At 42.0% G+C, this 27,860-nt stretch overlaps 2 protein-coding genes across 6 annotated transcripts; one reads left to right on the top strand and one right to left on the bottom strand.

Moving 5' to 3' along the window:
- Window positions 1-1,234: 1,234 nt before the first annotated feature.
- lsm12b (LSM12 homolog b) lies at window positions 1,235-18,474 on the bottom strand. Its single transcript, XM_053639482.1, has 5 exons — window positions 17,792-18,474; window positions 12,221-12,354; window positions 9,533-9,642; window positions 3,732-3,858; window positions 1,235-2,002 (listed from the first exon to the last, which is right to left on the bottom strand). The coding sequence occupies exons 1-5, from the start codon at window positions 17,916-17,918 to the stop codon at window positions 1,910-1,912; spliced, it is 591 nt and encodes a 196-aa protein (XP_053495457.1). The 5' UTR covers window positions 17,919-18,474; the 3' UTR covers window positions 1,235-1,909.
- Window positions 18,475-20,234: 1,760 nt separating this feature from the next.
- On the top strand, window positions 20,235-27,774 carry g6pc3 (glucose-6-phosphatase catalytic subunit 3). 5 transcript variants are annotated; one of them, XR_008387469.1, is made up of 8 exons: window positions 20,280-20,795; window positions 21,761-21,867; window positions 22,070-22,160; window positions 22,287-22,405; window positions 23,468-23,609; window positions 24,350-24,749; window positions 24,930-24,975; window positions 25,142-27,774. XR_008387469.1 is itself a non-coding variant. In XM_053639479.1 (7 exons), exons 2-7 carry the CDS (start codon window positions 20,578-20,580, stop codon window positions 24,690-24,692), a joined length of 1,020 nt encoding a protein of 339 aa, XP_053495454.1. In that variant the 5' UTR covers window positions 20,235-20,343; window positions 20,425-20,577; the 3' UTR covers window positions 24,693-24,954. The 5 variants fall into 5 exon arrangements, 2 of the variants coding, with proteins under 2 accessions (XP_053495454.1, XP_053495455.1); XR_008387470.1 differs by having other exon boundaries at window positions 25,590-27,774; XM_053639479.1 differs by lacking the exon at window positions 25,142-27,774 and having other exon boundaries at window positions 20,235-20,343; window positions 20,425-20,795; window positions 24,350-24,954.
- The last annotated feature ends 86 nt before the right edge of the window (window positions 27,775-27,860 follow it).

Raw genomic sequence — 27,860 nt, forward strand, 5'->3', positions numbered from 1 at the left:
TATTAATTGTAACTTTTTTTTTTTTTTTTACTTCACATTAGCTAGTTTGGCGTTTAAACAAATCAGCATATTCATCATTAACAGTCACACTGCACAAAGCGCACATCATTCAGTACGTGTACATGGACAACGATATTCTGATATTAACCCGATTAAGGCGATACTCCGATTAAGAAGCATTATCGACGTGTATTACAGACATGTACACACCTTAATCACATTATTAACGTCGTGCTGGAGTTTTCACCGCATTTTCCGACAGGACACGATCACACACGGCAACGCTGAACCGTTTTACGGCAAACGAGAGCACGGCTGCGTCCCAAATCGTGTACTTACCTGCTATATAGACGGTAAGTACGCGGTTTGGGACGCAGCCCACGGCTTCAAGCAGTCGTCTATTTACAAACGATTAACGCACTTGAAGCTTTCGTAAAAATTAAAAATAAAAACAGCCAAAACTGTATACGGTCCCACAACGAAGACGAACTATATCGATACGTGAAATTCTGGAGGGAACGTCGGACGGCGTGGCGCGGGGACGTAACGACGTGTGACGTTAATCGATCTATGTTCTGTAACATGTAACACGCGAACATGAATTCTCAAACTATTCTAAAATCAACTCATGTAAACACCTTAATCACAATACTGTCTTATTCAGAATAAGGTCCATAATTTGATTACTGCTGTCCGTGTAAACGTAGTCATTGTGAAAAGTAACCGAACACTCAAAGAGACTCAACTACAACAACTCTTTTGCTAAAACTGAATTCCTTCTGGTCAGACAACACAATCTGGTCCTATGTATAAATATGAAGGGGGGGAAAAAAATCGATTTACGTTAGCATGTTAGTGATGACAGTTCCCAGTGGTTAAGTGTTCTTAACCAACATCAGTGTCTACATTCATTTAACTGACCGTAACTGTACCTGATACAGCAAATATGATGTATATATTCTGCTTAGCTACACAAATATCCTCTGATATCCACTGATGGAAAGGATTGTGTTTATTAACGTTTACTAAATTTCAACATGTCTCAGCACTAAGAGTGGTGTAAATCCTGTGTGATCATGTAGCTTACACACACACATACACACACACCACAGTGAGGATACACAACTTCCGAACCTTCCTTCGGCAGGCATCATCACGCTTCGTTTCTGTTCTCTGACGCGTTTTGTTTTTTTTTTTTTAAAAAAAGTGACAAAAATTTACAACATTACAGTCAGAATTTTTGTTACTTTTATTTTAGAAAATGTCCTTTTCAAACTGTGGCATTTCAAGTCACATCTTGTTTTAAAATACAGAAAATAGACACATGTAGAACATGAAGACAGCAAAAAAGGAAAATTGGGAGAGGAAGGAAACAAAGCTGACACGCTTTTCCGACTGCTTGGATTTTTTTCCTTTTTTTGATGAGAAAATGGAATCGAAGACGAAGGGGGGGATGAAAATGAATGGAGGGAAGTAGGAAGAGGAGGGCACAGATAAAGATGGGGGAGAGAGAGAGAGAGAGAGAGAGAGAGAGATGCTGAGTTAGTTAGGAAAACTATGCCTTGCTTAATAGTTGGTATTTTAAATTATCTTTATAAAGAATTCTAATTTAGAATTAAGTCTTTCCACCCTCACATTTTATCTGATTTTTTCCCCATGTTTTTCTGGCTTGTTTTTTTTAAATGATCTGGCAGACCCAGGGCCACTTGGTGACACGCCCCCCCTCCCCCCTCCCACCTTCTGACTGTGACACTGAATGGGTGGAGGAGGAGAAGAGAGAGACAGAGAGTGAGAGAGCGAGAGAGAGAGAGAGAGAGGGGGGGGGGGGGAGTGCCGTTCTCGCTCAGCTTTCGGGGCGCTGATGCCCACTGTGCCCTCTCTGGCCAATCCGTGCCCGCCTCCTGTCACCTCAGGATGATAACGACGACTCCTTCTGTGTTTGCTGTGCTTGTGAACGCTGCATCGACTTCTGTGTTTCCACGTCTCTAAAATGTTTCTCGACCTGCGGCGAAGAGAGACGACAACGACGGTCTGTCACGTGATCCAAAGCAAACGTCATTTTAATTCTGTGCACAACGTGTAACCGAAAACTGACATAACACACACCAGGTGTGCTGTTACAAGAAAATAATGAACGGCTGCCCCAAAGTAGATTGTTTTCCTTTATAAAATGGATAGCTTCGGTTCTCAAATCTGATTGGCTAAGCCACGCTTCACGCCATTGTCAAATCCTTGATATACGTACACCTGTGACCACACCATTATGATTCAGTATTAGTGGACCAGTTTTTAAAACACATTATGTTCTGTCCACACAATGCCCTAATATTTGCCTGTGATGTTGCTTAGCAACCGAAGCTTACTGTTAACACAATGTTTGTTTTATAATTGGAAGCAGGAACTACCATCAGAGCTGCTGTTCTAGAAATATATCAACACCTTCTGACCAATCAGATTTGTATTCTTAAAAATACTTTTAATGCGATTGCAAAATCGACATTGGCGTGATCACAAACACAACGCGACGTTTCTATCTAGAAAGCCCGGCTCGTCATGACGCGCACGAAGCATAATCCGCTTTTGCTCCAAACTCTTCGATATTTCTAATATTCATTCATAAATGAAACGAACGAAACGGAAGAGGAGATTGTGAGTTCCGCTCATGAACCCAGTTTTCTCTCTATCAGGTGCCCCACATGGGTCGTGACCCCTAGTTTGAGAACTCCCTGGTGTAGGTGCTAATCTGTGTCATCATTAAGACAACTCATTATTTGCAATGTAAGGACTGAAAGGTGTTTCAGGTTGAAGATCTCTTAACCTTAATAAGTATGAGTATAATATTCATGCTCGTCGATGACATCGATAGAAAATGGGTGCCTGACCCGTGACCTTTGAATCATTTACGTTCGTAAGATGCGTATTGTACAGCGGGAAACACGGTCGACGATGAACACACTTGAACAAAGCAGTGCAATGCCTAAACTCCGGTGCACGAGCGGCACTGCTCGCACACCCGCTGCATATCTCGTGTGCGTCCGCATGCTTTGAAAGCGAAACCGCTAGACGGCACGTCAGAGCGAAAACGTCCCTGTCCGTCAGGTTTCCAAGTCGATGCGTAAGACGTTTAGCGATACCGTTCACAGGTCACACTTTCATCTCTTGAAACTTCCCGCTGTCGGCGTGATCGTTGTCGTGATCCGGCTCTCAAATCGAAAAACTCTGACCTTACGTTCGAAAGTATTAACTAATCTAGAAAATCCAGAAGGTTAGAACGCTTTCCGGAGGTTCGAATGCGACGTCGAGAGGTTTTTAAAATTCGACAACTAAGTGTACCAGGAATAGTACACAAGTACACGATATGACACACGGGGCTAGTTTGTTCAGTGGAAGCAGATTCGTTTTTTTTTTCTGTATTAATTCGGCTCGTCTGGATATGATTTCGAGTCAAATTAACACGCAAAAATCCGTCTTGGACATTTCTAATAAATATCTGTCAGTTAACTGAATGAAGCAAACGAGGAGGTTGTGAGTTTCTTTCAAGACCCGATATGGGTTGTGACCCCTAGTTTGAGAACCATCGTGCTATTGTGTTCATCGCGCTTATGTTCACCCTATGTGCAAATGTGAGGGTCAATTAAGTATATAATACCAGCATCAACTTGATGGAAACATGCAAGAAATAGTCTTTAACTGAATAATACACTGTTAGGGAGGATGAAAGAGAAACTTACAATTTTGCGTATATGACTTAAAGCACTTCCCTCTTTGCCTTTGCAGTTTTCCACCTGATAGGGTGGCGAGATTACGACGTCGTCCATCACAATAATGTTCTTCTCCTGCCATTTGCAGTCTTTAATGCTGAAAGAGAGAAAGAGGGTTCAGAAACGAGTTCCATCCATCCATCTTCTATACCGCTTTATCCTTTTCAGGGTCACGGGGAACCTGGAGCCTATCCCAGGGAGCATCGGGCACAAGGTGGGGTACACCCTGGACAGGGTGCCAGTCCATCGCAGGGCACAATCACATACACACACCCATTCATACACTGCGGACACTTTAGACACGCCAATCAGCCTACCATGCATGTCTTTGGACTGGGGGAGGAAACCGGAGTACCCAGAGGAAACCCCCACAGCATGGGGAGAACATGCAAACTCCACACACACAGGGCCACGGTGGGAATCGAACCCCCGAGGAGGAGGTGTGAGGCGAACGTGCGAACCACTAAGCCACCGTGCGCCCCTTAGCATTTTAGTTGTCACACATTTTATATATTAACTTAAACAAAAACACATGAGAACTGCCCTTGTTGCCCTTGAAAACCTGATCTCCTGAAATAACATCATCACAGTGAGTTCACTTCTGTAATACAACACTGTGAACTCTTTATGCTTCGGTTATTCGTTGTGCGTGTTTTAGTGCGTTGTTACAGAAAGAGCGTATTCACGACATGACTTACCGTTCTACCTGGCGCATTACGTTCACGTTCACGTGTGCATTCACGTCATTTTGTGCAGAAGCAGGGTGTAATATTAAGTTAAGTTTATCTTGTGTAAATGTTAATAGAACATATGCAATAAACTCGATTCTCTGCGGCAGTAAAGAACACTTACGCTGGGTAGCCACGTAGCTACAGTGCGTATGCTAACATTACAGCAAGTGTACAGAGCTGTGTCCATGACCTGTCGAATTCATCTCTCCAGGTAGGGATAAATTTCTTGTCCCTTTTACAGTGCCCTCCACTAATATTGGCACCCTTGGTAAATATGAGCAAAGAAGGCTGTGAAAAATTGTTTTTATTGTTTAATCTTTTCATCTTTTGTTAAAAAAAATCACAAATATACTCTGCTCTCATGGATATCAAACAATTGCAAACACAACACAGGTTTATATAAAAAAAAATTTGTTGAATGTGTTCCATAATTATTGGCACCCTTCTAGTCAATACATTGTGCTACCTCCCTTTGCCAAGATAACAGCTCTGAGTCTTCTCCTATAACACCTGATGAGGTTGGAGAATACATGGCGAGGGATCTGAGAGCGTTCCTCCATACAGAATCTCTCCAGATCCTTCACATTTCGAGGTCCACGCTGGTGGACTCTCCTCTTCAGTTCATCCCACAGGTTTTCTATGGGGTTCAGGTCAGGGGACTGGGATGGCCATGGCAGGACCTTGATTTTGTGGTCAGTAAACCATTTTTGTGTTGATTTTGATTATGTTTTGGATCATTGTCCTTCTGGAAGATCCAACCACGGCCCATTTGAATCTTTCTGGCAGAGGCAGTCAGGTTTTCATTTAATATCTGTTGATATTTGATAGAGTCCATGATGCCATGTATCCTAACAAAATGTCCAGATCCTCTAGCAGAAAAACAGCCCCAAAACATTAAAGATCCACCTCCATATTCAACCGTGAGCATGAGGTACTTTTCCATATGGCTACCTCTCTGTGTGCTCCAAAACCACCTCTGGTGTTTATTACCAAAAATCTCTATTTTGGTTTCATCTGACCATAGAACCCGATCCCATGTGAAGTTCCAGTAGCGTCTGGCAAACTGAAGACGCTCGAGTTTGTTTTTGGATGAGAGTAGAGGCTTTCTTTTTTTAAACCCTTCCAAACAACTTGTGGTGATGTAGGTGACTTGTAAATGGTCTACACTTATATAGCGCTTTTATCCAATCGCTTTACACTGTCTCTCATTCACCCATTCACACACACACACACACACACTCACACACCAATGGTAGCAGAGCTGATATGCAAGGAACTAACTTGCCATCGGGAGCAACTTGGGGTTTAGTGTCTTGCCCACGGACACTTCGAACCGCCAACCCTACGATTAGTGGACAACCCACTCTACCACCTGAGCCACAGCCACCCCTGTAGGTGACTTCGGATTGTAGTTTTGGAGACTTTCTGACCCCAAGACGCAACTAACTTCTGCAATTCTCCAGCTGTGATCCTTGGAGATTTTTTGTCCACTCGAACCGTCCTCTTCACAGTGTGTTGAGACGATATAGACACACGTCCAATTCCAGGTTGATTCATAACATTTCCAGTCGACTGGAACTTCTTAATTATTGTCCTGATGGTGGAAATGGACATTTTCAATGCGTGTGCTATTTTCTTATAGACACGCCCCATTTTGTGAAGCTCAACAACCTTTTGCCGCACATCACAGCTACATTCCTTGGTCTTTGTTATACCCATTGTTATGAATGACTAAGAGAATTTGGCCTGATGTGTTACCTCATATTTATACCCCTGTGAAACAGGAAGTCATGGTTGAACAATTTCCTGTTCCTAGTCACCCAGGTGTACTAAAAAAAATATTAAATATCAATGGGAATATACTTCAAATATATTTCTCATATGAATTCATAGGTTGCCAATAATTGTGGCACATACATTTATCAAAGATATATATTTTTGATAAACCTGTATTGTGTTTGCAATTGTTTGATATCCATGAGAGCAGAATATTTTGGTGAATTTTTTTAACAAAAGATCAAAAGGTTAAACAATACACACAATTTTTCTTCTTTGCTCATATTTACTAAGGGTGCCAATATTAGTGGAGGGCACTGTATTTTCATAATCTGTGTTCGATTCCATGGTCGTCTTTTTTGTTGAGTTTGATGCTTTACCAGGCACATGACCGGGTCGCGGAGGCTTGAGGAACATTGCTTTTTCGGAAATGGAAACGACGCGCTTCGCTGCTGTTGTCTGAGGTAAAGTCTAATCGAATTCTGATTGGTCAAGCTTGTTTTTAAGCAACTGCCTGTTTAAAGCTACACTTTCTTGGTTTACGCTGTACGCGTTAGCCTAGGCGCTCTAGATTATTTTCAGCAGCAGAACATGAACTTGCTTATAACGGACTGTATCACAAAGGTTATATCACAAGCGATTATTATTATTATTATTATTATTATTATTATTACTTTGTTGTTGACATTTTCAGGCTACTTGTCCAGTAGGGCAAGTAAATTTCTCTCTCACTTGCCAGTCCAAAAAATTCACTCGTCTTGGACTAGTGTTAACGTCGAGTTCCGAGTCTGATTGATCTCATGTGTATAGGATGTGTTTGGGTGAGTTAATTAACCCGCTAGTAAAGCGCTTCAGCTTCAGTTCAACAAAACAGACTTCACGTAAAAACTAACGAATGTTCCCGCTTACACAATCGCACTACTTGAGCATGTAGTATTAGCACAATTGTAGAAGGGATTTATTTATTTATAATCGCACTATCCCGTGTCACCAGGCTGAGGAGGAGTTCCTTTTCGAGTCTGGTTCCTTCCTCCTATCGTCTCAGGGAGTTTTTCTTCACCACCGTCACCTCTGGCTTGCTCATTCGGGATACATTTGAAATCTATATACTGGATTTATATATTTATATATTGAGTTTACCGCTGTTCAGCTCACGCAGCTTAAGCGGGTCGATCCCCGACATTATGGAAGAACTATTCTTTCTAGATTTTTCTTCTTCAAAAACATTTTAGTGCGTTAGATCTTGCATCATTTTTTCAGCAGAATGTTTTAATTAAAATACTCGCTACACATCTTACATTTGAATGCATACAGTTTTGAATGATTATTTTTTTAAGGATGTGCGCTACGACTAATTTGACTGACGTTTAATCAGAAGTTTTGGAATAAACTTAATCGACTAGTCTAGAAGTAAGAAACACCCAGAAGACAGTCCAAAAAAAAAAAAAACTGTGTGTGTGTGTGTGTATGATTCATTTGAAATGCTTAATCTATGAATCAAACAGTCAAATCAAATTAAATGTCCAACAATCCGTTGTTATTGCTACATACTCTGTCTTCTCCATAGTCTCCTTCATATTCGCGAGCATGTTCTGATGCGCCAGCTCCGACCTTGACGCGATCATTTTCCGCCCTGGTATTGTGTATTCAGGCTCGACGAAGTCCGTACATTTTTTCGGGAGCCTTTTCCCCTCAACAAAACCGAGTGGCAGCATGTCTCTTGTTTTCATCTCTTAGATAAGCTCGGTTATTTTTTAATCCAGGATCACAGCGGCAGCGAGCACAAGTGAACGGCGACGTGGGCACCTGCTTGTTTCGTCTAGTCTCTCCCATTCCAACACCTACGTGCCTGAGCTGAATACGGTCACGCATGGCTCCGGTGGAATTATTATATGCCAGTTTAACATGACATCGCTTTGAAAAAAACGGAAACGTCGAAATACTCGCACGAGCTTGCTCGTCTTCCGGGTGGTCATTTCTGAACCCGTCGCGACTGACCCAAAGGAAACGCATGCGTGATGTATATAAAAAAAAAAGTTAAATAAAAACAAGATTTCGTTTCCACTCCAGATAGACTTTAAATACATAAAACGTCCTGTTATTTCAAAAGTTTTAAAATGTAACATTAAAATAACTAATTTGAATGATAAAATCTTGTGTATTCCCCCACTAGTGTGTAATCGACTATTGTTTTCTGTACCATTTAATCAACTAGTCTCGCACATCCCTAGCAGTTTTATCTTAAATTGAATGAATATTCGAAGTCTAACGTGACTAGAGCAGATGCACGGAAGCAGCACGAATGGCTAAAGTGTTGATTGATATTTCAGGACTTTCCCCCTCGTACCAGGCGCGGTGTGCAAAACCTTCAGTGCATTTCTGTTCATGTCTTGTTTCCACCGGTGTCCTGTCATTGGCTGTCTCCGTCGTGTGACACGGTTTCATTTTCTCTTTACTTGGCACTGACCACAGACACAAGGGTATAAATATACAAACTAATTAATGTTCAGTGTCTTGCTGAGAATTTAGTTAGTCTAGAAGTTATTGATCTAGTTTGTGTATTTTGTGCCCGTGTACTGTTTATACATTTTGATTCACGGTTTGGATTTGTCTGCCTGTCGCTCAAATAACACGCGTCTGTATCCGTCTCTACTCGCCGAACATGACATGGTGACATGCATTCTTATGTAAACACGACGGGAGGTCAGGACCATATATCGTACGAGAAGACGATAACGTAATTATCGTGACGGGACTATTTAACTGTTATGAATTTTCCTTCATATCAGTGAATATGTGACAGTTTATCATGTTGCCCACTGTAATAATGCCGACATTAATTAGAAAAGCAGTACATATTAGTACCGGTCGCTCACAGTGGCTCGTGGTCGAACTCCAACGTCATTAACTCTACAAGACCCAACAAATAACTCTGAAACCTACACTTTATTTTCATTTATTCATTCGCCTTACGTATTGTACATCAATATGAACGTTGACAATTTGAACATGAGTATCTACAGAACACACCCTGAATATAACGATCACCTTGCAGATGTAAAGATGAAACAACCATTGTACCAGACACTAAAAGCAAGCCTTAACACCCACAGCTTACACACACACACACACACACACACACACACACACACACACACGTCACTAAACATACATCCACTATAGTGTCATGTCACACACACGCACGCACGCACGCAGGTAGGTATGGCTGATGAGAAGGCTGCGTGCGTGTGTGCGTGGTCTTACGTTTTATGTATAGTCTGGAATAGTTGCTGGCCCTCGATTGAAACCCCAGCGCTGATTGCATAGGCTTGGGACAACTTGTCTTCCTTTTCCGTCCTTGCCCGATTGGCAAGCTGTGGGAGAAAAATAAAACACAAACAATCGCCATCAGTCATGAAAAGAAAATCACGTACCAGACATGCACTTCACGTAAACGTAGCACAGTAACTAACTGTCAGCCAAGGAAGACTCCATCATACTAAATTTCCCATCATGCTGCATGAACAAATGGGCGGAGGGGTTTTTATGCATTATGACTAAAGTACATCGGTTTAGTGTCAGTAAATCAACAACCATTTGGGATTAAAATATTCTTTAAATTTTTTTTTTAAAAATTTTTAAATACACATTTCGAGAACAGAGACAAATGTAACGGCGTAAAAGTCCATTTTTTCCCCTCTGCATTTAAAATGAAAAAGAACCATGATCATTAAACAATGCATTTAAAAGTTACTTAAGCCAATGCTCTAGACGTTTTTACACAAAAACTGGATTGAGCTGGTCGTCCTGTTTAATCTCGCCAAAGCAGAGATGTGAATAAACACACAGAGATGTGTTTCTCCTCAGTTACATTGTCACTCCTCGCTGTTTACTCAGCACTTGGTCAAGCAGAGCTCGTTTATTTTCAGTTTAATAGATAACTAGCGTTTGCCTCTTGGGGTGTTTTCAGACCTGTAGCTCTGTGCTTCGGTCCGACACGGGGACCTAAATCGTTAGTGTTGTATTTTCTCCTTGGCTCGGTTCGCTTTCACAAGGCAACGTTTCGAAGCGTACCAAAATGTGTTTCTGCAAGTCACATGTGAGTAAACTGTCCTCTCATTGGTCAGAGTGCGCCCGTTTATGTTCCGGGGTTCGGCTCATGGCGGTCATCCATCAGGATGGATAGACAGCAGCTCCGCACGCTTAGTGTGGCTTTCTTTTTAGCTGTTATTATAATTGCTCTATGTTACACAGAGAGATTAAAGTCCATCTCATTGGGACGCTCGCTAAACACCTTGTAAACAGCCATGTTTTTATGCGTTTTTGAAAGTTATGCTCGTCAGAACAAATTTCAACGATGCGCTTTACCTCGTCTTTGGTCCGAGTTAAACCGTGATTCATGTTGCGAGCCATTAGCAAAACAAAACACGCTTTTTTTACTTAACGCCGTTCCCATCATGCATTGCTATACAGGTTGGTTCGTTGAGTCAGATTACTTTCTCACCACAAGCGAACCGCTCCAGAGTTCGTTACCTCGTTCTGTTCGTCTCGGACCGATCGCTTCGGTGTGAAGCTGAACGCGATTGCCGTGTTCATACATGTCTAAACAAACCAAAGCAAGGGATAAAATGGGCCCGCTTCCGAAACAAACACTCAAAACGAGCCAGGTGTGAAAACGCCCTTAGTGTGCGCGCATACTCTAATGACTTGCTCAACATGCACACGACTATGATACGAGGATACAATCAGGATACAAAATGCGATTCATCACACATCTCTGTAGCGCACAGGAGAAAAGACAAGCAGAGCCAAATAATACGTATTTATTCACGTACAGCATGTTAAATCCCATTGTATAATGTAGCTGCACAGAAAGTGAAAAAAATGCTGTTTTCCATTCATTTAAAATGAAGTGACAAAACTATACCTCGCTCCTCGTTTAGCTAAACGTATGCTAACTGCAATCATGATTTCAATATTGCACAGAATCATTTTAGGCATCGTTACGCAGCAGCGTTTTCATTATTAAAGGTGCTGCTTTTGTTTAAGCCAGGTTTGTTGAGGATGAAGTGCGGGGTTGCTGATGTCTCAGCGTGCCATCACAGCTGTGATGCTGTCTGCCTCTACCTTTCTGATCACACCCGTGATGCTGTCTGCCTCTACCTGTCTGATCACACCGACGTCAGCTTGCTCTGTGATTATCATGTACACCATCGGTCACGTACTGTGCAATCCAAAGTACCAAACTGACAGGTCACGATCTCTAGGCGCTCTAGTGTCTGTTTTTAACCACTACGAGTTTTCTCATCGATCACGCCATAGCAGACAGGATCACACACGACTCTGAAAGAGTCGTGAGTTAAAATAAGCAGCGATGCTATATTAAGTCACCAATAGGAACAAAATCATAACAACGCAGGATTATTGTGAGAGAATGTCATATAATCTGATGTGAACCTCATGTAAATATAACATTCTGTCGCAGATGCCATGGTTTCAGTTAATATTTACTGCTTTGTGTCTGACAGGGTCTTCTGAGCCGGCTGGATGTACAGTCAACACTCCCAACGCTCCTCATTTCATATGTGGCTACGTTTAAATGTAATGCTCATCGCCTTTTGTCAATGGTACAAATGCTATTCTGCTACATGATCACACACTAACGTTCTACTCGGACGGGATGAGATTTCCGAACACGTGTCTGTATAATAGCGTTGGAATAAGGAGGACGTCTGTAACGATTATGCATCTCTTCAGGCTGTATAAAATCACATGCGGGTGTAGATATCTGTACGAAGGACATGTGGTCTCCACACTAAAACCTCTTTGCGTACACCTCGTCTCGACACAATCGATTGCCTTGACCTTTATTATAAGCGCTTATTTGGAGTCTGGTCCTAAATGGGACAAAAAAAAAAAAAAACGTCATGGAGGACAGGTCTCTGTACTTACCTTGCTGACATTCAAAGATGCTAGAGGTGGAGGGGTCTCGGTGCGGTCGTTAATGGTTTCTACGTCGGAAACGTAGGCTAAGTTGATCAGGATGATGTCGCTGAGGTTGGGCTTGCCGCTGGAGGAAGCACATTCTGTCAGGAGGGTTAAGGAAAACAAATACACGCAGCTTGGACTTCAGAAAACATCTGAAACTCTAACGCTTAGGAATATCGTTCATGTGGCGCTTTGGTGAGATTTATTTATTTATTTATTTATTTAACTTGTATACTATGCAGTGTAAATATTAGACAACAGACACAAGGGCCTGATTAAGTCAAAACACGTAAAGTGAGAAATCTGTAAACAAGGAAAACCAGATGAAGGCGGCATACTGAGGATCACGGCCATCTGGAATACTGAGCAATCGTGAGGGGACATGGAGACAAATATTAGCCCAGACTTGAACATTTCCCAAAGAGAATGCACTGCTGACAGATCCATTTAGTCAAATGCTAACTTGGCCACGGCTAGAAAAGCTGTCTGGCTGCATGATAAATGTGTTCATCTGGACAGCTACGTCTGCAGAAAGACTTGAGACAGAAGCCAAGAGGAACTATGCTTCTCTTCCAACATTTACAACGTGAGGCAGAACTCAATCCCAGCTCAGTACAGCAGAGCAAGCGAACGGTTTTGATCAAGGCTCTTGCACAGTGGCTCTCTACAGCATCCCGACTCACAACCTTCCAGTCACTAGCGCAGATCCTTAAAGCAATATCACTATTCCCTATCCAACATCAGCTCTAGGATGATGCGCAATTAGGACCGAGAGCACCTTCTACGTGTTTCTAATGCCGAGAAAAGACACAAAAGATCCGTTAACCTGAAACTCGCACGTAACGAAAGTGTAAGGGAAGTCATGTAAAGTATAATAAAATCATACAACACATTTATAACTACAATAAAAGTACGGTCAGAGACACTGGGGAATTTTTACCAAAAGTAACCAGGTCTCATGTCTTGTGGAAACCACGAAGCGGTGTTCCGCTCAAAGCGTGTGAATGTGTCTGCGCTGAGTTTTTAACTGACCAATCGTATTAGTAATATTTAGGGTTTCTGATCGGAAGGTCGGGGGGTTCAAGCTTCAGCACTGCCAGGCTGCCACTGTTGGGCCCTCGAGCAAGGCTCTTAACCCTCTCTGCTCTGTATCACAGCTGACCCTGCGCTCCGACTCTAACCTCCTAACAAGCTGGGACATGCGAAGAAAAGGTTTTCACTATGCTGTAATGTATACAAGACCGATAAAAGCTTCTTCAATACGCAGTAAGCGTCAGATTTGACACGTCTTTGTAGGCCTATTTAAATCTTTTTCTCTTTTGGTCAAATTTTCCGTCCCGTTTTCTCCTTCAGCATAAAATGTTCAGTTTTCAGTCATATTCCAGCATTCCTACTATGGTACATTGACGCGAACTATGTACTTGTCTACTGTTAGCTACGCCCACACATGCATTAATAAACTCAAAATATTCTCCGGTTACATTGACAGAAATCAAGGGTGCCATTCCTACACACGGGAAAACCGAGTCGTCACGAGAACGTCGGCCAAGACGTTACTAATGAGAGATGAGGGGAAAGGGGCGGGGTTTCCAGGGCGTCGGTTAATATCAAAAGACACCTGCGCAACTGTCAATCATTCCACACTAATGATTGCTGATTAGCTCATCTGCTGGTTTATATGGTGTGGGGGACAGAAGACAGCTCTTCTAGAGTACTGTCAGTGCTAACTCAAACCAGAGATGTTCAAACACAGAGCTGCTACGCAAAAAGCGTGCAAGCTGGCTTGTGGGTGCGCAGCATTTAGTCTTACTACACACACTTGGTTGGGCTTGGTCTGTTTACCCTTTTCCCTGAGCCTTAATATTTCCAAGCGGTGAATAAGAGTTTTGGGGAATATGGTTGCGTCCCTGCATACACACCCAATGCTTTGCTTTCTCATTTCTTTAATTTACATGTAGTGTGAAATGAAACCAAAAACATCAAATTCAACAAACAGACTAATAGGTGTGAAAACACACTATAAACTGGGCCCTGAGAGGAACTACGCAACACACACAATGTACAGTGTTCGTACAGAATATGAATCTACACTTAAGGCTAAACATGATCATGTACGACAAGTCGGTTCTAGAACGGTCAGATTACAGCAGTCTGTTAAGATTACTACCAATCACACTGTATGAGATGATCTCAAAGAAATTCTCTCTTTATCTTGGTTAAATGCTGTAACACACTGTGAATGTGCGAGTTCATGTGGGATTATACGATCAAGATCCTCTAACAGACCTGGGATTAAACAACATTACTAGTTTCTCTTTAGCTTATCAATCAGGTGCAGAAAATCTTGCCGTGAACAAACATTTTTCAAAGTGAGCTTGAGGTAAAGAGATTTCTCTGTCCAGTTGCATGTTTTGTTTACGTTTCTCCATCGCTGCTTCCGTATCAGCCTACAGGGCGGTCGGGGGATGAACGAACGACTCGATCCTGAAGACTCGATCGGTGAACTAATCAATTCTGTTTCCGAACGACTGGGATCGGGAGGTGAGGTGAAGAAACAGACTGCGTATCCTGACGACCTAATGCTAAGCTATTAATGAATCACTTCTGTTTCTCATAATTCGGCCTTGGCTGCATAGCCTATAGCGTCTTCTCTATTCCAAATGTGGTCATTTGCGTAAGTACTAGATGTGTTGGGGGAATTTAACATGTAACATTTTAATTATATTCTGCTGAAATGAACGAAATGACTCGGAAAAAAAGATTCGTTCATTTTGCTGAGAGGTTCAAAGAGCCGAGTCAGTAAAATGATCCGAACTTCCCATCACTCTAGTGTTGTAGGAAAATAATCCACACCGGGGTGGCGTAATGTAGCTTTTAAATCTTCTAGATGTATTCTACCTGTATGTAGGCTGCCTACCCAAAATATTTCGCAATCCCCTCCCTAAATCATCTTATAGCAACCTCTGTTTATCTGTGCAGGGGATGCGCTGCACTGGAAACCCTTTATCTGCGTGATCCATATTCATTATTTTACCATACACAACAGACAGACAGAAAAACATGGCACTGCTGACCAGAACTAAACCAACCCATCTCTGGTTAAACAGCACTGCAGACTCCCCTGCTAGCTCGATTTATTATTTTTATACTCAATGCGCCGCCTCTCTCAAAGCCACTCTCTCTTATAATGGCAACGTGACAAATACTGACCTTATTTTGCAACGAGGAAGATCGTAGTAATGTATTTCAAAGCGCTCGCTAATCTCAGTAACAGTTCACATGCACTTTAACTTACGGCGATTTCACTCGAGCATTGCAGCCGGTGAAAAGCACAAACGTACGACTGCTTCATGCGGCAGCTGCATTACGACAACTTGCACTACCGCTCCTGGCCTAGAGTCAGAACACAGCAGTGAAGCAGGTCTTCTGGTGTGAAGGACGACAACAATGCTTGGACAATCTCTCGCCACGATTAGCACCCATGTACAAATCCTCATACGCTATAAAGGCTAGAACTACACAAACGCGGGCACTTTCTAACCTGCACTTGTCTCCGTCTCTTCCGTTTTTTTCTTCAACTGCCTTGAGAATCAACGGCCCTGGGTCACTGTTGCCACCTTGTGGAACAACTAAGTAGTGCAAAAGAATTAAATGCGCATGAGTGACGGTACGCGCGTAATCCGACAACGAAATTAACGTACGTGTTTGGGTTTTTTTTGTTTTTTTTTAAAAAGGAAGCACACTTCCTACTTAAGAAAACACTTCAAAGTTTTTGCTAGTTATTACAGCAACTCTGTGAACCCTGAACTATTAATGTTAAATATGATGACGGTAAACGATGCTGTCGATAAGTTACGATAAAACACAACCTATAATATAAACTAGTCCACCGAAAAAAAACCTACGAACAGACTGAGTCCGTTGTAACACGGAAAATAAGCGGGATCAGAGATTTAATGGAAAGGTCGGTCTCAAAAATATTCTCCATACACACAGGGGGGAAATTAACACGTTTTAGCAAAATGTTTCCTAAAATTTCTCATACTTGGGTTTTTATTCTTTTTTTTAAAGATAGCCTTTACGAAAGTCTTGATTTACTTGAAATACTTCTCATGGCTGGATCGGAAAGCTATCGCAAGGCTGCGATGGACTTCAACAGGAAACAATGCAATCACATCACACACTGGTGACAAACTTCTTAATTTAAAAAGAAAAGAAAAAAAAAAAAACTGGGAGTCTACATGGTGCCGGCAAACATAGATACGGGGACCTTCACCACACCGCGTACGGGGACCTTCACCACACCGCGTACGGGGACCGTCGTAATAATTCCTTTCATTTTCACCACGGTTTTTTTTTTTTTTTTAAACAGGCGACTAATACTGAAACTTGGGACAAGGTTAGGAAAATTTTTTACTCCATAACACCCTAATAAAGCATTTTTTTAAGGATGTGTGATTTTTATCTGTGGGGTGGGAAGACAATAAGACAAACCCACTGCGTTCGTTGTCATGTTTCTTACAGAAAAGCAGCTCTGACACTAAAACGTCTGACTGACGACTCGTGTGTCAGTGTGTTTCTCCTCAGACAGACCGTCAATAAAAAGTATACATCATCAATTCATAAATAAAGTATGACATATTTCATTAATGACTCACAAAAGCCACCCAACTTGCCAAGTCACACTTCTCAGCATTCATTAAAAAAAAAGCCTGAGAGGAAGCCAGAAAAGCCAGCTCCACACAGCAGACCTTCAGGAACCTCCACAACCTTAAAGCCACGGACACTGTCGAGAACCTGTGACAAACCTCTCTCTCTCTCTCCAGCTAGTTATTTCTGTGTGTAACATCAATCACAACAATACTCAACACTCTGCATGTCAATTACAAAATCACAGCAGTGGATACAGACAGGTGAAGACCACCACCATCAGCTCGCTAAACGGCTAACGCTGGCTCAATCAACACAATAATAATAATAATAAGCCTGGAGTAAACATTCCACACAAAGGAAATATAAAAAACACACACACACCACGGCACATATACTACATTTGGACAGAGGACAGAGTGTTTATGAGAAAAGGTGTGTGAGCTGTGTGTGTGTGTGAGAGATAGAGAGAGAGAGAGCTTCTGTGATGCACTAACGCTAACTTGGCTAATTGAGGTAGCAAGCGGAGGTAAAGCGGCTAAGCTAGCTGGGATTATTAACATGTCAAAAACAAACAGGAGTCGCAATGAAACCGGGAAAGTAAACACGACCGTGGACGAGATGTAAGTTTGAGGAGATGGAATTAAAAACAACATTAACAAACAACGAGTTAAAAATAAAAAATAAAACCAAGCGGAAATACACGGAGAATCTGTTCTGAATGAGCACAGAAAGTGTAAAGTGTGCGGCTAACAGCGCACATAGACACGCCGGAACACTAGCCTGCTGCGCTAACCGCTAACAGCTATAGCAGGCCCCGGACAAACCGCCGCACGAGCCGCGGGGGGCAGCGTCCCGGAAACCGCGAGCGTGTGAAAAGGATACTCAGAGTTAACATCTTGGTCTGGTAGTCGAAGGCCACGACTTCTCCTTGCAAACGCTGGCCCAGGCAGGTGAGGCAAGAGACATGGCTCCCAACGCTGAAATACTCCCCCGGTCCAGGAGCCGCCATCTTCTCCGCCAGGGAAACCGGAGCGCCAGATTTACGTAAACGCACGCGACGGCGTGACTCCGCTCAGGAAACTGGGCGTGGCCACGTGACGCGCAAGTACAAAGGGCTGCGTCCGGCAGCCTCTTCTTCTTTCTTCTTTTTCGTTTTCAATGGCGGTTGGCAAACCACTAAAGGTGCATTACCGCCACCTACTGGACTGGAGTGTGGGCAGTAGATTGGCAGGAAAAAAATAAAATAAAATAAAATAAATACAAAAAATTAACAGTAAAAAATAAATAACAATAATAATAATAATAATAAAATTAAACAGAAAAAAAACACTAATAATACCAAAACGATACTGCATACATACAAGAAAATAAAGAGATAAATAGCTATATACTAGTTATTCGTACTATAGATTACTAAATTCTCTCACTTATACCAGTACTTTTTAAATAGTTCATTAAGGGGCGGTGCATTTCCCCAAATGTTTTCCCCAGGAAGTTCTCTAGTGTCATGTTTTGTTTTCCAATCTGCATCTCTAGCTCAGCTCTTTCCTCCTCATACCTTTTGCAGTCTAACAGAATATGTTTCACTGTCTCTTGTGTACTGCAGTGTGTGCAGAGTCCAGTGGGGTGTTTTGCGTCCTGCAGCTGCGCATTAGCGTATCATATATAGCAATCTTATAGTGGAGCACTGTTGTATTTGCACATGCTGTCTAGTAGGGCAGTATGCAGGGTGCTGAAGCAGCCAAACCATTCAGGAATCTCAAAACACACTAGAGCAGGGGTTCTTCAAACTCTTTTATTTTTAACTGACACATTAAAATAAATAAATAAATAAATCCACAGACCCCTTCAGATTTATTTGATAAGAAATTATTCCAACTATAACATTATAACACAACAATACACGTTTAAACATGAACAATAATTCATTCATCTTCAGTAAGCACTTTATGCACAGGGCAACACACACACACACCATCCATCTACATGCATGTTTTAAGGAGGTGGAAGGAAACCTAAGAACCTGGAGGGAACCCACACAGACACAGAGAGACCTTGCAGCTGTGAGACAGCATGACTTCCCCCTACACCACCTTGCCACCATGCACAATAATATTTTATATTTAAGGTGACGTGCTTTTGATTTACTGAGGTTTGGATTAAAGCCATTCAATTCATGTGATCAGACACATAGGCTAATAACTAAAATAACTCAAAATGTTAATGTTGGGTTGTGGTTTCTACCATTTACCACAAATCACAAATCCTCAGGCTATGCTTTATGGACATCACTTTGACCATGGGACTAGAGCACTTTTTAAGAAGGCGTGGACGTGTCAATCAGGTTGGTATTGCTTGGTATCTCTACACCAGCTACCGTTAGTGTAGAATTACAAGAACCTAAGAATATTAATAAACTAAAATTAAAAGAGATATAAGACTAGACTGTGAACAGGAAAATACAACAGACACAAGAATCAGTAAATCACTCAAACTAACCAACATCACGTTGTGATGTCACATGATGCGTCTTGGCGTAAATCTGTGGAAAATCTGCTGTAATTTTGAAAATTGCAAGCTCCGACGAATATTGCAAAGTTTGCTTGAATTTGCGTTAATTTCTGTATCCCGGTGGGACTGCGAATCGAAGGACACTAAATAATTTTTTTTTTTGCAATGACCCCTAAAACTTTTGTTCTGAATTGAACAGTGTCCATGTGCAGTCCTTTAAGATATACATATTTTTAAAAAAGTTTTGTGTGAAGAAGAGAAAGATCTCTCTCAGCAGTGTCCTACAATCTTGTTAAGTTCCAGAGGATGCTTCACCAAATTTTAATTACATGGTTCTGGTCATTTTCATTCACCTTCTTCTTCTGAAATTGTTTTATTCTGCTCAGTGGATCCCGAGTCTATCCCATGAACACTGGCCGTAACGTAGGAATAGATCCATCACAGGGTTTAGCATGACCAGTCCACCTATTAGCATGGTTTTTGTTTTGGTTTTTTTGAAGATGGGAGGAAACCGGAGAACCTGGAGGAAACCCACATGGATACAGGGAGACCATGTGAAACTCCACACAGTCTGGAACCTGAGCTCAGGATTGAAGCTGTGAGGCGTCACACACACAAATATTATATATATATATATATATATATATATATATATATATATATATATATATATATATAAACCAAAAAACAGTGTTAAAATAAAACTACTCAAAACATCACTCCCTGAATAAGTTCGCCCTCATTTTTTCTTTTGTTTTGGAAGGTGCCAATAATTTTGCAGTTGACTATTTCTGTGCTCTTACACTTAGCTCTAGCTGCGTTTCAGAATTTCGCGTTTTCGTTTTTTCGATCCCATGCCGGTATCCATAACAAAAAAAGTAAACAGAAGCTGACTGCATCTCTGCCAACGGATTGGCGTTAGAGTTAGTATTAGCATTAGCATTAGCATTGTTGTGAAGATGTTTCTGAGGAACCCTCGTGTTAAATGTTATTATTCTCCTTAGCGCTGTTTCTCAGAGGTGACCGACGACGCTGAACTTCAGCCCTGTACTACAGTGTGACTGCTGCGAATCAGCCACAGCTACCGAACTTAGCAAGCTAGCTTGCACCATCCCAGCTGTTCTGTCATCTGATGCTAATTAGTGAGCTTGAGTGAAATGGAGAGAGTCTATACTCAAGGCATTTGGATGGCGGAGCTTCTTCAGTCACACGCGAGAAATTATGAATCTTTCTGGCTACTCGCTACTCATATGGGAGACCCAAAAGCGGCGTTTCTGCTCGTTTTCCCACCCGTTTTCTACCTGCACAGACGAACCGGCATCGCCATCCTCTGGGTGGCTGCTATATCAGAGTGGCTTAATCTTGTTTTTAAATGGTAATAAATATCTACGTTTGAAGTTGAAATGCTGCAATGGCTTCTGGGAATGTGGCTTACAAAGTATGCTGCGAAAGAAATGTTGTTCTGGAGCGTATCATTAGCATTTAGCATAAAATAATCACTCCACAAAACAATAATAATAATAATAATAAAATGCCACACAGATTTAAACAGGTCGATAAGGATACCTTCTAAACCAATAAGTCTAGTCCTTCATGTTACTAATGTATACGCTAGAACTTCCTTTAAAACATACTCCGAACAGGAAGGAAGAAAAACTCTTTCAGACATTTGACCTTGGTGTGACCTTGACCCTGATAGGATTGAAATCTACTCGGGTTCATCTGCTGGTTATAATCGTAATTCCATATCAAATCCGTTTTAGAAACTCGTTCTAATGAGGAAAAAGTCGATTTCAAATTCCAAAGTTAAACTTTCGGGGAGTTTGCGTGTTCTCCCCGTGCTTCGTGGGTTTCCTCCGGGTTCTCCGGTTTCCTCCCCCGTCCAAAGACGTGCGCCGTAGGCTGATTTGCATTTCCCAAATTGTCCGTAGTATGTGAAAGTGTACGATTGTGCCCTGGAAAGGGTTGACACCCAGCCCAGGGTGTCCCCCGTTTTGTGCTCCGAGTTCCCCAGGATAGACTCCAGGCTCCCCTGCGACCCTGTGTAGGATAAACGGTATGGAAAATGGATGGGTCTCCAGTTAAGTTGTACCAAATGCGCTCGAATTGTGACTGACACTCAATGATGTCTGGTGCTGATATTAAATTGGAGGCTAAAATCTAATATCGCTCAATAGCTTGCCAATGAAACTGTTGAGTAATAGCAACGGATTTCACTTGTTGCCAAACACGGTAAACAGAAAAATTGGAACTCGTTCATTCAAACAAAAAGAATATTATATTGTCTCGTCTCTAACATTGCTGATTCGGTCATCCTGTCCTGTGTTGTTTCTTTTCTAGGGTCCTGTTTGGGGAAAGGCCTTACTGGTGGATAGGTCAGTCGGGTTTATTTGTGAAAAACAGCCCTTCGGTCCAGCAGTTCCAGTCCACCTGTGAGACAGGACCAGGTTAGGCAACTAAAACAACGTATAGAAGTCACTGCTCGTTGCTGATTGGTCGGTGTGCTCAGGGGGTTTGTGGAAACATTTTTCAAAATTGTGTTCTCTGTGACTTCTGGACCGTTTGTTGAAGATGGTTCCAACGACTGTGATCGTTCCTCCGCTTAAGTATAACGTAATCAGACGTTTGTTTGTAACGCACACTTTCCAGGTAGTCCCTCAGGCCATGCCATGGTCACTGCTGCAGTCTGGTGGGTGGTGGTGTCCGCCCTGGCCTCCGTTCTTCATTCTCGCTCTGGCAGGTTAGTCAGAATATACAGTAGCAAGATTCATATTTTGAATGTTATCCTGAATCGTTGGATGGCGTAGGTGTCAAAGACGTACAGAACGTGAAACTTGATCTCGAACATGTACTCTCCTATACGCAGTAAGATACTGGCTGCGATACCTTACGTCTTCTACACGTTGCTGTTGGGAGCAGTTGGTGTGTCTCGAGTCTTTATTTTGGCTCATTTTCCACACCAGGTCATCGCTGGCATTCTGACAGGTCAGTGCTCAGTCTCACATCGTCTCATATTACAAATGTATGGTTGGGGTAGTGGGCGGGGCTTGGAATAACTTACCTCACAGCCCGGGTTAAACCGTACCTGACAGTTAGTACCGTGGATTTTTACGTTGGGGGCAGGACCCTTCAGATTCTAGAGAGCGTTTGATTGGACAGAAAATCTGATGAGAAGCTGAAGTGCAGAATGCCGTCATGAAAATTGTTGATCCGTATCGGTGGTAGAGAGAGTATGGAAGTATTTTGCAGACTGTTTTCAAAAGCGTTTTCTTTTCCTACTTGTGGACGCATAAATTGTGACATAAATCAAATGCAAATCGCTTTCGTTTGCACGAACGTACAGCGTCTGCCAAATTTCAAATGGACTTTGTGTTTCCGTTTGAAATTTGGCAGACACTGTGCGTTCGTGAAAACGCAAACGGTAATACACGATTTTTCATTTTCATTATGTCCCAATTCATGCGTCCACAAGCAGTGTGCAACTGCTTTTAAAAACTGTCCGCCAAATACTTCCACAAGAGAGACTGTAAGCTTTGAATACATATATCTTCTAAATGCAAATTTTATCATTGTTTTGGAGCGCACTAGCTTATAGATAACCTTAAGGCTGACATATTCATACTAAAAGCCACAAAACTTCAAATTTTGATGTCATCAGGACTTCCTTCTCTTTTTTGACGTTAATAAGACAGACACACGCACACAAAAAAAAAACAAAAACGCAACTTATGTTACCCAGAAACCAAATTATTCCCTGTGTATAAGCTGTTGCTGTAGAAACAACAGCATATTAGAACGCACGCATTAATATAAACCTGTCGCTTATGTTACAGCCAGAACTAGTCTGAGAGTTGCTGTTAGAGAAAATTAATCCACACCTTCTGATTCAAGAATTCAGCCACACTGTGGTATGAAATTTAATAAAATGTTCAAGATGGATTCACCAGCCATTTAAAAAAAAAAAAAATACTACCCATTTGGTGAAAAGCAGAGCTGGACACCAACATCACGGTATAAGTATTTGGTCGAATTGTGTCACTTTCTCAGGCGTGATGCTGGGAGTGTTTTTAAACCGCACAGTACCAGATTGTCGCCCCCTGCTGTTCTTCCTGTGCTCCAGCATGGCACTGCTGTTCGGAGCACTGCTCATGCATGCTGGGCTGAAGACGGTTGGCATCGACCTCGCCTGGTAAGTCCAACACTGTTCTTCACTTTGCGTATGTAGGAAAGAAACAAGGGGGGTTGTAAAGAGGAGACCTCAAATGAAATAAAAACTGGGCTAAAGACTGGCTTAGGAGGACAGGTCAGCCGATTTGAAAGACTACAATGGCTATGTGTGTGGGGGAAAGCGGGAATGTGTGGTAAAAGGGGGAGTGTGTGGGGGAAAGGGGGGAATGTGCGCAGGGAAAAGGGGCAATGTGTGGGAATAGGCGGGAATGTGGGCAGGGAAAAGGGGGAATGTGTGGGGGAATGTGTGGGAATAGGCGGGAATGTGGGCAGGGAAAAGGGGGAATGTGTGGGGGAATGTGTGGGAATAGGCGGGAATGTGGGCAGGGAAAAGGGGGAATGTGTGGGGAAATTTGTGGGGGGGGGGCTTTTTTTTGCGGAAACGTGAATTGGTGAAATTGCAATTGCATGAAATAGTTTTGCACTGCCTTTCGCAGTGGTTTGTTGGTAAATGAGACCTTTCAGCTTTACTCATGTTCGAGGTACATGAATCGAAGTGGGATTTGGCTGAACGCGCATTGTGATGACGTCACATGGCGCATCTTGACCCAAATCTGCCGGAACAACATATCAACCTTGACCTGATATGTAGTCTTCATTGAGTCTTTTTATATTATGATTTTTTTTTTGATTATTAAACTCAGCAACACAGTGATGTGCAGGTTCTGAATCACTGATCTAACGCTTTTCAATGAACTGTAGGTCTGTTGCATTGGCCAAGAGATGGTGCTCTAAGTCTGAGTGGGTTCGCATGGATACAAACCCTTTCTCTTCTCTGAGCCGTGATGCTGGCGTGCTGCTCGGGCTGGGACTTGCCCAGTTCTGGAAGCCAGGAGGATGGGCACTTCCCTGGATACCGAAGACCCTCTGCATGGCGCTGTCCTCCATGGCCCTGTACCACGTGAGCCGGTTCCCTCTGCCTACAGTTCCAGCCCTCCTCTTTTACTCACTCTTTTTTCTCAAATATGTCCTAGTGCCCCAGATAGTGATGGTGCTGGTACCTGGCCTGGTGCATCTCCTGACAGCCAAACCCAAGAGGGACTGAGAGGATTAAACAGAATGACGTTTAACCTTTTCATGGAGTCAGAAATGGCCACCATAGGTAGCGTATGATCAAATGGCTGTGCCAGGACCATCACATTAGTTGTCATAAGTCACATAAAATTTTCCCAATGACTGATTGATGTTGTAATTAGCATGATCAGAAAACCTTACTATTTTAGTAAGAACACGAAAGATAACCCTTCTGACTGTATTCGGACTTTTCTTCTTCATTAAAAAGATCAACTCCTGTGAGTGCAACTGAACAGTGAAGCATTTCCATTCGAGTAAGTCCTACGGAGTCGTATAAATTAGACTAGCTGTTTTACGTTATTTATTCTACAGGTATAATTCCATATTGAGAAGATCGACACATTTTTCATATTGTCCTCTATAGAAGGGGACTTGTTCTGCCAAATTCAAAAACGGATTTTTTTTGTCATTAAATGGTAGTAACGTATCCCATACAATCAAGGAAGTTTTATAGACAGAACGCCCTGGACAGGGTGCCAATCCATCGCAGGGCACAATCACATACACACTCACACACACACACACACACTACGGACACTTTGGACATGCCAATCAGCCCTGTCTTTGGACTGGGGGAGGATTCCCCCGCAGCACGGGGAGAACATGCAAACTCCACACATGGGAATTGAACCCCCGACCCTGGAGGTGTGAGGCAAACGTGCTAATCATTAAGCCACCATGCGCCCAATGTTTATAATGAAGTTAATGTTAAATGTATGCAGGGTATACATGCACTGAGAAAACGTCCCATCTTGAGTAATCCCAGTCCGGAGCAGTGTTCATGGTTGCAGTTCTGTAGTCCTGTTTTTAGTATCGCTTATCTACTTATTATTACTTATAACTATTTTATTGTTTTTGAGTATGTCAGGTATAAATATTGTATGGTCGTCCATCCTGATGGGGAAATGCTGGATGACAGGTTGAGATTGTTGCTGGCGCAAGATTAGATGATTCTTTGCAAATCAACTAGATGCCGCCTCTATGGCAACTTTGTTGGAGCTTCACATGAAAGAAGCCCTTCCTAAGAACAACGCACAACTTGTAGCTCCCGAACTCCAATGAAAATCGAGTGCTGCAGTCAGATGAGACCAAAGACAAAGTTTCTGATCATCAACAGCAGCAGCATGTACAAGGAAAAGCCCCCAGCCCACTCTAAAACATGGTGGATCATTGGTGCTTTGTGTGATTCATTCTGCTAGGTACCACGTGGCAATTTTCAACAATCCAACTATTGTGTACAGTACAGTTCCATTATTGCTATTACAAACATATTCTCTGTTCATGTAACAGTGAGCGATGCAAGTCTATTTGACTGTAAAGGTCTTCTATTCTCCTGTTGGTAAGAAAATGAGCCCAAACGTACATCCAAATCAACACCGACATGGTTAAAGGACACAAAATCAGTGTTTTGCAATGGAGAAATGTTTAGCACCAGTCAACACGGGTAACACAATGGTGCTGCTATTAAAAATAATACGTAACCTAAAAAGAAAATGAGCCAGTGTAAATGCCATATCCAGTATAAATGCAGACAATGAGGCCTTTTTGTGTATTCATAATGCAAAGGAACAATAATATCATGGCACTGGCTTGATGTATTATATATTATTTTTGTGGTAGTTCTAGCGAAAAGAAAGGTATTATTGTAAAAAGGGCCTTTTGTCCAGACCGAACTGAAAACCAGAGATGTGAATTGAAGGTGTCCACATGCACAAGAATACAAAGGAGCTTTAAAAAGGGCATTAAGGGAGATCATCTACTGTCTTAAACTTTGTTAAGTGAAGAAATTGTTTTTTTTGTAGGTACGGTTATGGGTTATGGGTTATGTTTGGGGGGGGAAAATTCCATTCAAATGTAACTACACAGCATTCACATGTGACCTAAAACACCATCACCTGTATGTGTTACTCATTTTATGTATCATAATTTCTGCTCGTTTTCAGAATAATTTTGGAGTTGAATGTGTCTCAGCTGTTTGCAGTGTGATTAAACACATTGTGTTTTATTTTATTCACTTTTAGTCCCAGAGCTCTAAAAGCCTTTATAGATGAAAGAACCCAGCACAGCAAGAAAATACATTAAAATGAACCCAAATGCAAATTTCAAACGATTATTTCAAGTTAGAGGTCACGTGTGAGATGAAGTATTTGGGCACTAGCTTCAGTCGTCCTGTTAGTTTAGATACAGTTCAGGTACTTGGGAATTCATCTTCGTCTCAACGATTGCAAGCTGGTCAGGCCCTGATGCAGCAAAGCAAGCCCAAATCATGATGTTTCCTCCACCATACTTTACGGTTGGGATGATGTTTTCATGATGATATGCCATGCCCTTTCTACACCAGATGTAGTGCTGTGTGGTATCTCCAAATAGTTCAATCTTAGTTTCATCAGTCCACAAAACATTTTACCAGTACCGCTGTGGAGTGTCAATGTGCTCTTTTGCAAACTTCAGGCGTGCAGCAATATTTGTTTTAGTAAGCAGTGGCTTCCTTTGTGGTGTCCTGCCGTAGATACCCTGCTTGTTCAGTTGTCTTACATATTGTACACTCATGAACAGAGATGTTAGCCAGTTCAAATCTTTGGCTGTCATTCGGGGTTGTTTCTTTACCTCATTGACGAGTCTTCGTTGTGCTCTTGGTGTCATTTTTACTGGGTGCCCACTTCTTGGTAGAGTAGCAACAGTCCCAAAGTGTCTCCATTTGTAAAATGTTTGCCTAACTGTAGACTGGTGAATTTCTAAAGTCTTTGAAATCACTTTGTAACCCTTGCCAGCTTTATGTAAATCAACAATTCTTGATCATAGACCCTCTGAAAGCTCTTTTTGGAGAGGCATGGCTCACATAAGCGTGAGCTTCTTGTGCAGCGCAAACTCCAAAAGTTTGAGGGGTTTTTATCAGTCAAATCAGCTGTAGTCCACACCTCCAAACTCATTTTCTTAACGAGACTCCAGGTGTGGAGTCTCGTTAACCCTTAACTCAAGGGTTCACATACTTTTTTCCGCAAGCACTATGAGGTTTTTTTGGTTGTTCTCAATAAAGAAATGTAATATCAGAATTTTTTGTGTGTTATTATTTTAGACACATTATATTTGTCAATACCCTTGACTGAGATGAAGATCAGATCACATTTTATGACAAATT

Source organism: Ictalurus furcatus, chromosome 13 (genome assembly GCF_023375685.1).
Source record: "Ictalurus furcatus strain D&B chromosome 13, Billie_1.0, whole genome shotgun sequence".
NCBI classification, from domain to species: Eukaryota; Metazoa; Chordata; class Actinopteri; order Siluriformes; family Ictaluridae; genus Ictalurus; species Ictalurus furcatus.

What these genes read in the sequence shown, in the direction of transcription:
- lsm12b (XM_053639482.1), bottom strand. Translation starts at nt 17,918, where the DNA reads ATGGCGGCTCCTGGACCGGGGGAGTATTTCAGCGTTGGGAGCCATGTC. An exon ending in TTCCAGACTATACATAAAAC is followed by an intron (nt 3,859 to 9,532) that starts GTAAGACCACGC and finishes TCTCTCTTTCAG; the next exon opens with CATTAAAGACTGCAAATGGC. An exon ending in TAAGTCATATACGCAAAATT is followed by an intron (nt 2,003 to 3,731) that starts GTAAGTTTCTCT and finishes TCTTCGCCGCAG; the next exon opens with GTCGAGAAACATTTTAGAGA.
- g6pc3 (XM_053639479.1), top strand. Translation starts at nt 20,578, where the DNA reads ATGGAGAGAGTCTATACTCAAGGCATTTGGATGGCGGAGCTTCTTCAG. An exon ending in CATCGCTGGCATTCTGACAG is followed by an intron (nt 22,406 to 23,467) that starts GTCAGTGCTCAG and finishes TCACTTTCTCAG; the next exon opens with GCGTGATGCTGGGAGTGTTT. An exon ending in GTTGGCATCGACCTCGCCTG is followed by an intron (nt 23,610 to 24,349) that starts GTAAGTCCAACA and finishes AATGAACTGTAG; the next exon opens with GTCTGTTGCATTGGCCAAGA.